Source organism: Euprymna scolopes, chromosome 7 (genome assembly GCF_053919585.1).
Source record: "Euprymna scolopes isolate OS-2025 chromosome 7, ASM5391958v1, whole genome shotgun sequence".
NCBI classification, from domain to species: Eukaryota; Metazoa; Mollusca; class Cephalopoda; order Sepiida; family Sepiolidae; genus Euprymna; species Euprymna scolopes.
Genome location: NC_136488.1, coordinates 153132588 through 153147916, shown reverse-complemented (window position 1 = coordinate 153147916; position 15329 = coordinate 153132588). Strand labels below are relative to the sequence as shown.

Sequence of the window (15329 nt, the reverse complement as noted above, 5' to 3'; positions counted from 1 at the left end):
TAACAATAAACATAATAGTAATGATAATAATAATAATAATAATAATAATAATAATAATAAAAAAAACAGAATAAAATTAATATTTATTATCTTTTTAATATAACATATTTAGCCATAAGAGGGGATTAAATAAATTAAATAGGTCCAATAATTATAAATAAAAAACTACTAATATTTATGTATATAAAAAGAATATAATACAAATATATATATATAGATAGATATATAACCACACACACACATATATATACCCAAATATACACACACATGCACACACATATATATATATACATATATATATATATATATACATATACATGCACATAAGTAAAGGTGTAACTATACTATTAAGTTGGAAGTTTAAGCTATTTAAGTATAGATATAAAGTCATATTAAATCACAAAATAATACATTCAATACCAGATTACTAATAACACAGATACAAGTACACTTACCTATAAATATATTCAGGCAAAAGAAGTAATTAAATCAACGAAATACTCAAAAATAGCGACGCACAGGTAGATAGTACCCTAATTAAAAATAATAAGATACATATGTATATACTCACAGAGAACCAACCGACATACTAATAAGCATATATATATATATATATATATAATCTTATGTATACACATACATACAAAAAATACACAAATATATGCACACAATCATATACTAATACACAACAACGCACACACACATATATACTCACACATAAATATGTATAATTTACATAAATTATATATATAGAAATACATAAGAATACAAATAATTTGGCAAGGGTACAGATAGATGCATACACACATAGAAACATACAAATGGATTGAATAAACATGGGAGGGTATACCAAATAATATAGAAATATATAGATCTAAGTACACACGGTCATAAAATAAATACATAGACACATACATATACACATAGACACACATGTATATAAGATAGGATAAGTAAAGAATGAAATCAGGAGAGGAGAAAGTATATTAATAGAATATTAATAAATTATAGAAATCAGTGACAATTTTTAATTTATTTAAATTTTATATCTAAACTAAATTACTTAAAAGATGGGTTTTATAATGTTTGCAATTAATTGAATTTTCGTGCTTCTTATTTAATAATTTATCTCTTTCTCTAAAAGTAAGTATAAATAATTTCTCATAAAGACATAGGTAGCAAGGCGAGTTTAAAGATGAACAGGTTTTCGCTTTCTTTAAAATTTTCCAATTTACTATTGGGGAGTAACCTTGCTCTACTAGTTCATTGTAATATTTAGACAAGGAAGTTCTATTTTTGTACTCATTATTTTCAAAAGAGCACTTGTGACCGGTAAATCTTTCTTTAAAATTGTTATTTGTCATTCCTATGTAATATTTTTTTTCATTCGGATTTTCCTTAGTAGAAATAGTTGCTTGGTACACTACAGAAGTAATTTGACAATTTCCTTTAAGAGGGCATTTTGATTTAATTCTACAGTTACAACTTTCGGTAGCAATGGGTGTGCTATTTTTGTTTAATATTTTGTTATTATGTTTTTTAATTATTTTTTCAAGGTTTTCATTACAACTATAACTAAGTTTTATTGTATTTTTATTGAAAATTTTATGTAGTATGTTATTAATAGGGAAGTGCTTTTTAATTAAGTTTAAGAATTTCATTCCTAGATTTGTTTTAAGTTTCAGATTAAAAGGGGGATTGTACCATAGGATTTTTCTCTTACGGTTTCTATTTGTATTTGTGTTTGGGTGTGTTGGTTCTATGAACTCAATTTGGGTGTTTTTGTATCCACTATCCTTAAGGGCCCTGTTATAGAAATATTTATGTTTATTAAATGTTTCAAGATTGGAAGAATTGTCACTGATTCTTTTACTAATGGATTTGGGGATATGCCTAATGATAGATTTTGGGTGATTTGATAGGGGGTGTACATAAATTGGGTTTGAGTTTTCCTTCCTATATGGTTGGTAGATGCCTTTCCTTAAATCAAAGTTCACATCCAAAAAATTTACAGTTTTAACATCTGATATAATATCCACTTTTAATTTAATTCTACGGAATTCATTTAAGATAATCTTTTTGGTTCTTTCACATTTAGGGCCGTTGGATTCCTTGATGATCATCAGTCCATCATCACGATACAAGCCTATATCCATGACATTGATGTCTTTGGTTAAGTTGTATAGTATGAATAGACCTACTAAGTCTGTCATTTCAGCCGAATCCAAAGACCCCATGGAAATGTCAAACAGGTCATTTTGATCTTTTTTCAACCACTGATCATTTCCACTAATTAATGTAGTATTTCTACATGTCCGTATAATTTCAATTTCAGTGTCTTTTATATCAGACAGGAGTTTAGCAAACTCCATCACCTCTTCGAATAGTTCCTTAGATATGGAGGGATAGTAATTCACAATATCGAATTGTAAGAAAGTACAATTCTTTTTATTATGTATATTGGAAAACCATTTAATGGTATCCGCTGTGTTAATCCATAGATTTAGCTTATATGTTGATTTAATTTGATAGTTAACTCTTTCTAGTATATTTTTACTTAATTTACCTATTTCGGGTTTCGTAGGATTAATTAACCTAGTTGTAGGTTTATTTTCAAAATTTATCTTATGGTCTTTAAGCAAAATATATGACTGTTTTTTTTGTAAAATTCCCACTCTATTACTAATTTTAAGTTTGTCAGTTATTTCTTTACTATCCTTGTCAATTTTTTTGCAAATATCTATATTTGATTTTTTGTAATTTTTTGTAATATTTTCTTTAATAAGCTTGTTATATTCATGTGTAGTTAGTTTGTAGAAATTTTGCGTCTTATCTGCTTTAACGTAAAGGTAATCCGAGGTGTTGATTTTCTTAATGGTAAAATCCAACTGTTTTTGAAAATGATTCTTTTTCCCATGGAAAGACAAGCCTCTAATAAGGTCCATATTTGCAAAAAAATTGACAAGGATAGTAAAGAAATAACTGACAAACTTAAAATTAGTAATAGAGTGGGAATTTTACAAAAAAAACAGTCATATATTTTGCTTAAAGACCATAAGATAAATTTTGAAAATAAACCTACAACTAGGTTAATTAATCCTACGAAACCCGAAATAGGTAAATTAAGTAAAAATATACTAGAAAGAGTTAACTATCAAATTAAATCAACATATAAGCTAAATCTATGGATTAACACAGCGGATACCATTAAATGGTTTTCCAATATACATAATAAAAAGAATTGTACTTTCTTACAATTCGATATTGTGAATTACTATCCCTCCATATCTAAGGAACTATTCGAAGAGGTGATGGAGTTTGCTAAACTCCTGTCTGATATAAAAGACACTGAAATTGAAATTATACGGACATGTAGAAATACTACATTAATTAGTGGAAATGATCAGTGGTTGAAAAAAGATCAAAATGACCTGTTTGACATTTCCATGGGGTCTTTGGATTCGGCTGAAATGACAGACTTAGTAGGTCTATTCATACTATACAACTTAACCAAAGACATCAATGTCATGGATATAGGCTTGTATCGTGATGATGGACTGATGATCATCAAGGAATCCAACGGCCCTAAATGTGAAAGAACCAAAAAGATTATCTTAAATGAATTCCGTAGAATTAAATTAAAAGTGGATATTATATCAGATGTTAAAACTGTAAATTTTTTGGATGTGAACTTTGATTTAAGGAAAGGCATCTACCAACCATATAGGAAGGAAAACTCAAACCCAATTTATGTACACCCCCTATCAAATCACCCAAAATCTATCATTAGGCATATCCCCAAATCCATTAGTAAAAGAATCAGTGACAATTCTTCCAATCTTGAAACATTTAATAAACATAAATATTTCTATAACAGGGCCCTTAAGGATAGTGGATACAAAAACACCCAAATTGAGTTCATAGAACCAACACACCCAAACACAAATACAAATAGAAACCGTAAGAGAAAAATCCTATGGTACAATCCCCCTTTTAATCTGAAACTTAAAACAAATCTAGGAATGAAATTCTTAAACTTAATTAAAAAGCACTTCCCTATTAATAACATACTACATAAAATTTTCAATAAAAATACAATAAAACTTAGTTATAGTTGTAATGAAAACCTTGAAAAAATAATTAAAAAACATAATAACAAAATATTAAACAAAAATAGCACACCCATTGCTACCGAAAGTTGTAACTGTAGAATTAAATCAAAATGCCCTCTTAAAGGAAATTGTCAAATTACTTCTGTAGTGTACCAAGCAACTATTTCTACTAAGGAAAATCCGAATGAAAAAAAATATTACATAGGAATGACAAATAACAATTTTAAAGAAAGATTTACCGGTCACAAGTGCTCTTTTGAAAATAATGAGTACAAAAATAGAACTTCCTTGTCTAAATATTACAATGAACTAGTAGAGCAAGGTTACTCCCCAATAGTAAATTGGAAAATTTTAAAGAAAGCGAAAACCTGTTCATCTTTAAACTCGCCTTGCTACCTATGTCTTTATGAGAAATTATTTATACTTACTTTTAGAGAAAGAGATAAATTATTAAATAAGAAGCACGAAAATTCAATTAATTGCAAACATTATAAAACCCATCTTTTAAGTAATTTAGTTTAGATATAAAATTTAAATAAATTAAAAATTGTCACTGATTTCTATAATTTATTAATATTCTATTAATATACTTTCTCCTCTCCTGATTTCATTCTTTACTTATCCTATCTTATATACATGTGTGTCTATGTGTATATGTATGTGTCTATGTATTTATTTTATGACCGTGTGTACTTAGATCTATATATTTCTATATTATTTGGTATACCCTCCCATGTTTATTCAATCCATTTGTATGTTTCTATGTGTGTATGCATCTATCTGTACCCTTGCCAAATTATTTGTATTCTTATGTATTTCTATATATATAATTTATGTAAATTATACATATTTATGTGTGAGTATATATGTGTGTGTGCGTTGTTGTGTATTAGTATATGATTGTGTGCATATATTTGTGTATTTTTTGTATGTATGTGTATACATAAGATTATATATATATATATATATATATATATATATATATATGCTTATTAGTATGTCGGTTGGTTCTCTGTGAGTATATACATATGTATCTTATTATTTTTAATTAGGGTACTATCTACCTGTGCGTCGCTATTTTTGAGTATTTCGTTGATTTAATTACTTCTTTTGCCTGAATATATTTATAGGTAAGTGTACTTGTATCTGTGTTATTAGTAATCTGGTATTGAATGTATTATTTTGTGATTTAATATGACTTTATATCTATACTTAAATAGCTTAAACTTCCAACTTAATAGTATAGTTACACCTTTACTTATGTGCATGTATATGTATATATATATATATATATGTATATATATATATGTGTGTGCATGTGTGTGTATATTTGGGTATATATATGTGTGTGTGTGGTTATATATCTATCTATATATATATATTTGTATTATATTCTTTTTATATACATAAATATTAGTAGTTTTTTATTTATAATTATTGGACCTATTTAATTTATTTAATCCCCTCTTATGGCTAAATATGTTATATTAAAAAGATAATAAATATTAATTTTATTCTGTTTTTTATTATTATTATTATTATTATTATTATTATTATTATTATTATCATTACTATTATGTTTATTGTTATTAATAATAATTTTAATATTGTTTTATCATTATTTTTTTCTTTTATTCATATATTTATCTAATAAAAACGCGAAAACTTTTAAACTTATATCATTTAGCATAAAGGGCCTAATTAATGGTAGACGTATGTTTGAATTGCGTTGATTTTACTCGTGGACGTATGTAAGAGGATAAATATGCTAGCAGAATACATTCACTGCCTTTTTTGACACGTTCATTTCTGACGCTTGGATTGTATCTTCTGTTTGTATTTGTAATAATATGCTTCATTACTGAATTGTATAATTGTTCATAAATTGGTTGACACGCAGATTTTTTCTTTTTCTTTTTCTTTTTCTATATACTGTCAAATTCTTACTTTCTCTCTTTCTCTATTTAACTAGATCTCATTATTCTTTCCTTTTCCTTCTAGTTCTTATTCTCTTTATTATAACCCTTTGTTTCTTTTTTCTTTTCTTCTCCATATCATATATATATATATATATATATATATATATGATGTGGAGGGGGGGGGGGAGAAATGAAGTATGTATATATATATGTATGTATATATATATATATAGGAATAGAGTATGTATATATGTGTGTATGTATATATATATATATATATGTATATATATATGTATATGTGTGTATGTGTATGTGTATATATATATATGTATATATTTTCTCTCTTCTTTTTCTCTCTATTTTGTTTTCTCTATATTTTCTTTCTCTATTTCTGTCTCTATTCCTTTTTTCTTCTCAATCACTCTCTCCCCATTGTAATCTTTTAACTTTATTTAAATTGCCTCTCCCTTTTTACTTTTTTATTTAATTAAAGTCCTGTGTTTTAAGTTTTTTAACTCCAACTTCTAAAGAGTTCCTACCTAAAATAAAAATCCATTATTCATTGAACTTTTGAATAGTCAAGTCGCTGCCTGATGATATCTGTTGTTTGATTGAAACAAGTGGCTGTTTGTAGCAGCGGGATGTGAGCATGTTTATATAACAATAAACAAGTATTATCAGCTCTTTTTATTGAGCACTATCTAACAACCTCGTTGAATTCATTAGTCCATTACTTTTGAATATAAAAAAAACCCGAGTATATATATATATATATTTTTTTTTTTTTTTTCGTTTTTTAACATAGTGTAAACTGCACAAGCACCCTTTTTTAATACGTGAAGACAGTTTAGAGCTTCATCCTAGATCTAAAAATAATTTGGTTTTTAGTGGGTTTACAAATATCGTCCAAAAGTAGAATTTCAATGAGAGGGGACTTTTAAATGTAAATATAATTTCTTTTTCAATCTGAAAAATTTCTAAATGTTTTCTCTTTATCTATTTTATCCAGACTTTGATAAATTCATTGTGAGATATTCATGTATATTTTTAACTTTTCCGAAAACCGAGAAAAATGCAACGGTGTCAGACAATGTGGCTCCAGGAAAATAAAATAAAACTCTATTCGTTTGAAATCTTTTCATATTAAACTCCTTGAGAAATTTGGCAAGTGGGTGTGAAAAAGTATTGTTGTCGAAACCAACGGCATCGAAGGTGTTAATTACCCCATAATACTTTCAACTCAACTTTTGAGTGAGATTGGCGGGCTTCAGCGAGGCCTCCGTGATATATCTCACGGAGGCCTCGGCTTCAGACGGCATTGGCGCCGCCGTAGCAATCCTTAAGTATAAACATAAACAATACTGGCAGAATCAAAGAAAATCACACTGGAAGCATATTTAAAATTAAATCAAAGGCCAAGCCTTTTCACAATTTTGCCCATTCCTTGTTGGTCCCCCCGATTTATCGGAGAGGGACTATAGTTTTCAGTGGCGTTCGTCCGTTCGATTCCCGGATAACCGTCCATTACTTTTTTCTGAAATTTTGCCACAAGTTGTACTCCAATACGTAGATGTGCACAACATCGAGTTTTTTTTAAAGAAAACTCTCGTTGCTCCCCCAGGGGCTGAAAAGGGGTCAAAAATGCCCAAAATGGCAAAAATGACACTTTTGGCCCCATAACTTTTTTCCCGTCCATTAGATTTTACTGAAACTTGTCCAAAATGTGAAAGCAATTGTTGCAAATGTAAATTCAGTATTGCTGACCCTGGCAAAACTCTGGTTTACGCCCCCCGGGAACTTTTAGGGCTAAAAACTACCCCTTTTTTAGGCTCTTTTTTTCATATTTGTCTAAAATGTGATTATGTATCTCTATTTAGTGTTTTTTTATGGTGCTGAACTCAAATTTACATGTCTTAAGGCCTGAAACATAGCCGTTTGTCCATTTTTACAAGTAATCAGCTCCCCCATGGGGGCAAAAGAGGTAAAAAAAATACCTCAAAATGACTCTAAATAGACAAAATTGACATATTTTTCAGAATAACTTTTCATCCATTCATTAGATTTTTCTGAAACTTGGCAAAACCATGGGCATACCTGATATACACCTGATGGAAGTATCACTGACCCTGGGAAAAATCAGTCACAAGCCCTGGAGGTTTTAGGGCTAATATTGGGTGTGGAGCAAAAGTTGAACTTAGTCATTTTTCTGAAAACTTTTGAAAATTTTTTTTTCACTCAAAATTGTTTTTTTATCAGTTATGTATCACTTTTTTTTATCACTTTATTCGATCCCCCCTCCTCACATAGAGGGGGACCATGCATGCACGGCTTGTTATATTTGTCAATACCGATTGCCGAGTGAGGGAGCAGCAAACATACTGACAAAACCCAACACTTTTATATTCTACTTTTCATTTAATTAGCAATAATGTTTGATATTATTTTTCTGGGCAAAATATTTCTTTAATTTTAGACAATTCTTTCGCTACTTTGAAAATAAACTGCATTCTTCTAAAGGTTACCTAGCGAATTTTCGCAAAGTTTCAATTTTTGTTTTGTTTATTTTACGCATATAAAATAAGTTTAGATCTTTAGTTTTACTAATAGTTTAAAAGAAAGAAATATTTATAATCGGTACAAACAATTTAAAATGAACTTTTTAAAAATATTAAAAGAATCGATTTGGGAATCGGAAATTAGGCACAAATTTTTCCGATTCCAATACCGATTCCGATACCCCCAAAATTACCGATTTATCCGATTCCCGATTCCGATTAATCGACACAACACTAATATAAAACGATTAGGAATTTAAAATAGACGGTCAGTTTCACAAATAAATATAACGTAACATGAGCTGTAGTGTGTTACCAATTTTAAATTATGTGCGCTTATTGGGGATAGGGTGTCTACTTTTTAAGCGATTACACATGGTTTTACAACGTTGCAAACCGAACTTAATTTAGTGTAGGCACTGCCAAAAATGGCCGCAAAATCAAGTTGTTGTTGTTTTTTAAAACTAAATTACATTTATTAAAATCCATTATTTCTGAGTAACTTTTTTTTTTCCAGAAAGATAAAACCCTGAATTTTATCATATAGAAAACAGAATAATGTAAAACTTTTTCTACTATTTTTAATTCAATTTTAAATGTTAAATTTTCCCAAAAAGTTAACAATTGACATTTTTTGTCTTGCACAAAAAACGTACTTAAATATTTAAAAAAAAGGGTTTTTGAAATAATTAATTTATTTATTTATTGTCTAAGATTTAGGATGATTTTCTAAGAGAATATGCAAAAATATTACAATATAAGTACCTGAATTTCAAATAATTCCACTTATTCATATAGGTAACCAGATATTTCGCGTCGTCGTAGAGTTCAGATCGACTCTGTTTACTTTTGATGGGAAGAAAACTATGGAAGACCAAACAGGCCAAAAAAAAACTTATTTTTCAGTGACGAAAATTTCAATGTATTATTAAGCTGAGGCTGGCCAGTACCAGATGGGTGACCATTTGTATGAGTTTGGTTTTTAATGTGTATGTGTGTGGGGGCTAGGCTCCCCAAAATGGGGGGGGGGCAATTTAAAGCAGAATAAAAAAAAATTATTTCAGCGCGTTTGGTCCACCGTAGTCGAAAGGCGGCAAACGTTTTCAAACGAGATCGAAAAAAATGATGCTATTTTTAACACAAAGGGCACAATATTTATCGAATTTTTTTTTTTTGTATCGATTATTCAAAGCATGCCCTGTTTAATAATGGTCATGCATTATTCGGCTCGCTAAAAAAAAATTGTTAATTTATTTATCAAAAATTTTAAAATGGCTTTTTTCGTATAAATATTAAAAAAAATTTTTTTGTTTTGCTTAACTTAAATTAATTATTTTACTTAACATATTCACCGAATTTCACACTTCAAAACTCAAAAGCGGGATAATTAAACACAATCGAACTTCTGATATTCAGACGTCAAAATAAGGTATGCAAACAATTTTTTTTTTTTTTTTTTTTTTTTTTTTAATCTATAATTCTGTCCCTTACAACAACACAATATGTTTTGTTCAGTTTCAGATGATTATTTTAAGCATATTTGTTCCCACTTCAAAACAAGGGGGGGTTTTGTAAGCAAAAAAAAATATATATAAAAATATCGTTTATGAAAAATAAGTACACTGTTATAAAGTTCATTCTTCTCCTAATAATCGCTGAAAATTTCGTATTGATCGGATAATTACCTGATTTTTGGTAGATTTTTAAAAAGACGGTCCGTCAAAAAGTACTGACCTGCCCCCCCCCCCCCAGTTTTGGCGGTGCCTAATTTAGTGGGAAACACTTTAGTTAATATCCATAAAGAATTAGGATGGCCAGAAATGATGATCATTTTACGTTAAATTTATATTCGAAACTGATCTTACACTCTAAATTCTAAATGATCGCTTTTCTTTCCGCCAATTAAAAAAATGTTCTAACACGTAATCTATAAAAGTAATATTTCATTTTGGAATAGGGATTTAGCTGCGAGAGAAAGCACAGAAAGCTCACGCAATCTCACGTTAAAAATGGTTTTCATAATAGTAATATTATTATTTAAAAATTCGTTCGTAACAATGAGATGTGGCTTTGCTAAGTGGCGTTGTTAAATATATTGTTCTTACATCGTTTTCTTATTTTGCCTACCAATCTTCGAATATTTTCCACTATTCATGTAAGTAGCATGTTATACAGTAAATACGAACTGGTACAATATAGCTTTGTTTTAAAATCAAAATAAATGTTTTGTTGTGTTACAATTTTTAATCAATTACAAGGCAAACATTTGAGATAAAATATACGCGGACATTAACCAGGGGTTTATGTAATAATTTGAAAATTTACGAAAAAACAAACAAAAAAAATCTCTAATTAAATATGTATAAATTTTACAAGAATCGGAATCGGGAATCTTGAATGGAATCGGAATCGGGAAAAATTTTGGCATCGTCCCATCACTAGAAGAAATCCAAGGAAAAATAAATAAAATTGTTTATTTCTCTATTAAAGCTTTTATGATATTAAAATTTGGTCTTTGCTCGTTTTATTGAAATAAAATTTACGGGTTTAAATTACATTTTCGTATTGTTATAATCTGATAGATGGATAGGTGTCTATTCAAACAAATGTTTGTTATCGCGACTTGGCTGAAAATTCTGATACACCTACTACTGTGTGTGTGTACATGAAACCCTCGAACAAAAGAAATAGAATCTAACGTTTTGGTTGATATCGTTTGTTAAATGATTAAAGTTTATTTTATATTTTTACATGTTTAATGCTTATGTCACTTCGTTTTATTCTTGAAACGATATCACAAACAAAAATTCTTGCTATTAGAGTAAAAGTGCTGAAATTGTTTAACAAAATCTATTTTTCTTTGCAGAAATTTTATTTTTCTGACCTAGTAGGCAAAATATTACAAGATTTCCGCAATATATGGCATCTAGAATGGTAAGCTATTTTGAGAATTTTATGAATTAAAAATGTCATTTTTTATTTGTTTTTAAGAAATATATTGATAACATTTCTTTTATTTGAAAATTTTAATATATTTACCTCTTTTTATTATTCATTCCCATTAGGCTGCTACGGAGGTGAGCGCACTACTTATGAATTGTAAATTCAATATTGAAAGCTTGGAGAATGTTATAAACAGGATTCAAATATTACGCAATATAACTAGCCGAATGCACCCGGAAAAGAGTCTTCCGTCATTTCCAATAATGCAGAAAGTGAATCGTCAACCGACCGGTTTGTTATCCTTCATTATTAGTATTTTTTTTTTTTTTTTTTTTTTGGAGGGGGGTAATTTTTGTCTATCTTGCTTTAAATATGTTTGTAAATAGCTAGAAAATCCTCAAACATTCGCAATCAGTTTTTCTTTTCTTATTGAAAAAAAAAAAATGTGACTATACAATAACAAGATATTTAACAAAAAACAAACGCTGTCATCCAATATAATTATTATGGGAGTTATATTTCATATTTTATTGTTTACTCAATAGGTCTGTTTTCAGTTTTTTTTTATTTGTTATATACTTCTAATTTTATGTAATACCTATGAATTCTTATTAATTGCATAAGATGATTTTCTTTATAAAATTAAAACTAGGGTGAATTTTGAACAAGAATCAAAATATTTACTTATTAAGTTTTTAAGAATGTACTATTATTTATCAAAACTTATTGTCTTCTATTGCAGGTCATGTATTGTATCTGAGATTAGAATCTTATGTATTAACCGAAAAAGAGCTACAAGAAAACCATTTCCCCCGTCCTGATGGTACAGGAAATACAAAATTCTATCATTCTGAAAGAACAAACAAAGAGTATTTTGCCAGTAAATATGAAAACATTTTTCTATAAATTTTCTATGATTTTCAGTGATTAGTTTATATATGAAAATAAACACCCCTTTCTCCTTTTTTTTTCTCACAAGATGATGCAAGACGTTGTGTTCGCTGTTCCAACACATTCGAAAATAGTTGCTCATTCCACTGGGCAAAATTGGCCACAAAACAATGTAAGTCTTTGTTTTTATACTTTTCTCTTTCAACATATAATACTAGCCGTGTTTACCCAACATCATTCAGGTGTATATCTAAAGTATTTAAAGAAAATTCATTGAAAATATAATTGTTTACATTTATTTCATTCAAATTAATTTTGAATGCATACTATTCATAATGAATTGTAGATAACAATTTTATCATGGTTAGAATAATTGATATTTATTTTTAATGGTGACCATTCTAATTTTTATACAATTTATGTTGGAAATTTATGTATCCTTAATTTTAATGCATAAAATCTTTGTTTCTTTCCAGGTGGAAATAGTTTTGAGAAGCATTATAAATGTTGCAATGGAAAAGTTAACTCCATAGGATGTACAGTTGCTCCAGTAAGTAAACATTTTGATTCTTGTTCAAAATTTTGCCTATGTTAAAAAATATACAAAGGACTATATTTGTTTTACATAACCATGTCAGAAAGAGAATAGCATATCCCAAAAATCACTAATTGTGTAAGTAGATTTATTTTAAAACAAAAAATTATATTTTATGGCTAGCTAAGGAATAAATATCTCGCGATGCCATTTTAAAAACAGTCAAGAAACAAACAAAATAACTTAACATAATTCAAACTTGCGAGATTTTTGTTGTAATGCCTACAAATTCCCATTAATCGGTTAATAAAATTTGATTTATAAAAACAATACTATTTGATGAATTTATGTGATTATTAGAATAAAATATTTTCTGTCACGGGTATGTAGAGGGAATTCTGGACAAATGCAATATTTTTATTTAATGCATATTGTATAGTTGTAAATAATTATTTTTTATTGATTTGTTGTTGTAATTTTATCATTGTTTTAATTTATAATTTTAATTGTGATTATTTACTAATTCCTTTTAGTTTTTTTTTTTTATAAAGTATAAATTAACTTATTTGCTAAATTTCTATGCTTAATGGTAATTGCATTCCCACTTTATTTTCAGTATCATGTTCATCACAATAATAAATTTGACACATCAGGATACAAAAACACAGTTTTCTATCCAATGTCACATATGCATCTGCAGGTTTTTTCTCTGGATTGTGAGCTGGTAAGTTATTTTTTTAAATCTTGTCTCACCATAACACAATCTTTCCCCCCAAAATTTTGTACCTAGCTTTGAGTAAATCAGCAACTTTTATTCAATTAATTGCATTCAATAACATAAAACTGCATTGTAAATTGATAAACCAAACCTCAAACCTATTTGTGCTTTGTGATCATATTAAAAGGAGTATAGTCATCCCATTTGAAATAATTGCCTATCTCAAAAGTTCAGCAAGTTTTTTGTATCAGACTTGAAATTCATAACTTTTTCTTCTCCACTATTTAACAGATCTATACTACAGCTGGCATGGAAGTTGCTCAAGTAACGCTCATCAATTCGGAATGTGATGTTGTTTATGAAACGTTCGTCCAGCCAGATAATCAAATATTGGATTATAATACGCGGTAATTACCTTCAGCTAATTTGACGGAATAAAAAAAACTTATATTAAAAAGAAAACGTGTTTTGGTTTGTTATTACATTAAATGTTTGTTTAATTGGTTATCCTTTACGGAGATGGTCTCGACGTCCGCCTCGTTCTGAGTTCGGGGAGAGGCCGTCTTACGTAGGCGGTGTCGAGGCAGAAAATTACCCTAACCCTAAAATATGCGATATGTCACAGACAGATGCTTTTACAAATATTGTGAAACAAATCACAGAATTTTACAGGGTTAACTAACCACGTGGAACTATTCTAATCATGTGGACTGTTTTTTGTTTTTAAATTATTTAAACTGTTTATTTTGTAAAATTCCAATTATTTGAACTGTTGAATTATCAAAAATTTGAACTGTTTGTTTTGTAAAATTCTAATTATTTGAAGTTTTTATTTTGTAAACTGCTAATTATTTTAACTGTTTATTTTTTAAAATTCTAATTATTTGAACTGTTTAAAATTAAAAAAAATAAAAATTCTAATTATTGGAACGGGTTTTTTCTCCCTAAGTTAACAACTGGGCACTTTATTGAAGGGGTAATTTTCTGCCTCGACACCGCCTGTGTCAGACGGCCTCTCCACGAGCTCAGAACGAGGCAGACTTTGGGACCATCTCCGTAAAGGTTATCCGTTTAATCATATAGGGTAAATATGAAGAATTCCACCCTTTATTCATACAGGGTGAATATGAAGAATTACTCCACCCTCGAAAATTCCTTTAAAATTACGGCCAAATTGTGTTCATTGCCCACCCCCAATGTAGCCATAAAGTGGGTACGCATTTGACGTTACATTACAGTAAAGTGACCCCCCACTTTCTGACCACTAAAATTTCTTATCTTGGAAACTACTAGTTTCATTTGCCGTATATATAAATGGTTATTTCAGCTTTCAGTGCCCCCGAAAACCTTTAAAAGTGGAAAATTTGGAGGAATATAATCCCATATCAAGATTACTAACGTTTCTGAATTAGTGTTTTTTTACCCTTGTAGGCTTCCGTAGATAACAAAGCGAGAATCTTAACATCCGGTTTCTTTAAACTTTCTTTAAAGACACGATTTACCGTGAGTGGTTGAAAAATCCTTCCATTTAAAAAATACATGGATTATAATACATAAATATGAATAAATTCTCATACAGGAAGATTAAAAGAAAGCATATCTTAGTCATGTGGAACAGGTAAGTGATGTTTTGCCAGTTAAATATAAGATTCAACT

The 15329-nt window shown here is 28.7% G+C and overlaps 1 protein-coding gene across 2 annotated transcripts in view; it reads left to right on the top strand.

The window, feature by feature from the left end:
• Positions 1 to 14135, top strand: part of LOC145280194 (RNA exonuclease 1 homolog) — a 59921-nt gene extending 45786 nt beyond the window's left edge. For both annotated transcript variants that reach the window (XM_080131959.1, XM_080131960.1), the window contains exons 2-8: positions 11453 to 11520; positions 11652 to 11820; positions 12272 to 12409; positions 12509 to 12592; positions 12897 to 12970; positions 13572 to 13679; positions 13965 to 14135. In XM_080131959.1, coding sequence (XP_079988085.1) covers positions 11506 to 11520; positions 11652 to 11820; positions 12272 to 12409; positions 12509 to 12592; positions 12897 to 12970; positions 13572 to 13679; positions 13965 to 14084 — 708 coding nt within the window. In that variant the 5' untranslated portion in view covers positions 11453 to 11505 and the 3' untranslated portion in view covers positions 14085 to 14135. The remainder of the gene's footprint in view (positions 1 to 11452; positions 11521 to 11651; positions 11821 to 12271; positions 12410 to 12508; positions 12593 to 12896; positions 12971 to 13571; positions 13680 to 13964) is intronic.
• The last annotated feature ends 1194 nt before the right edge of the window (positions 14136 to 15329 follow it).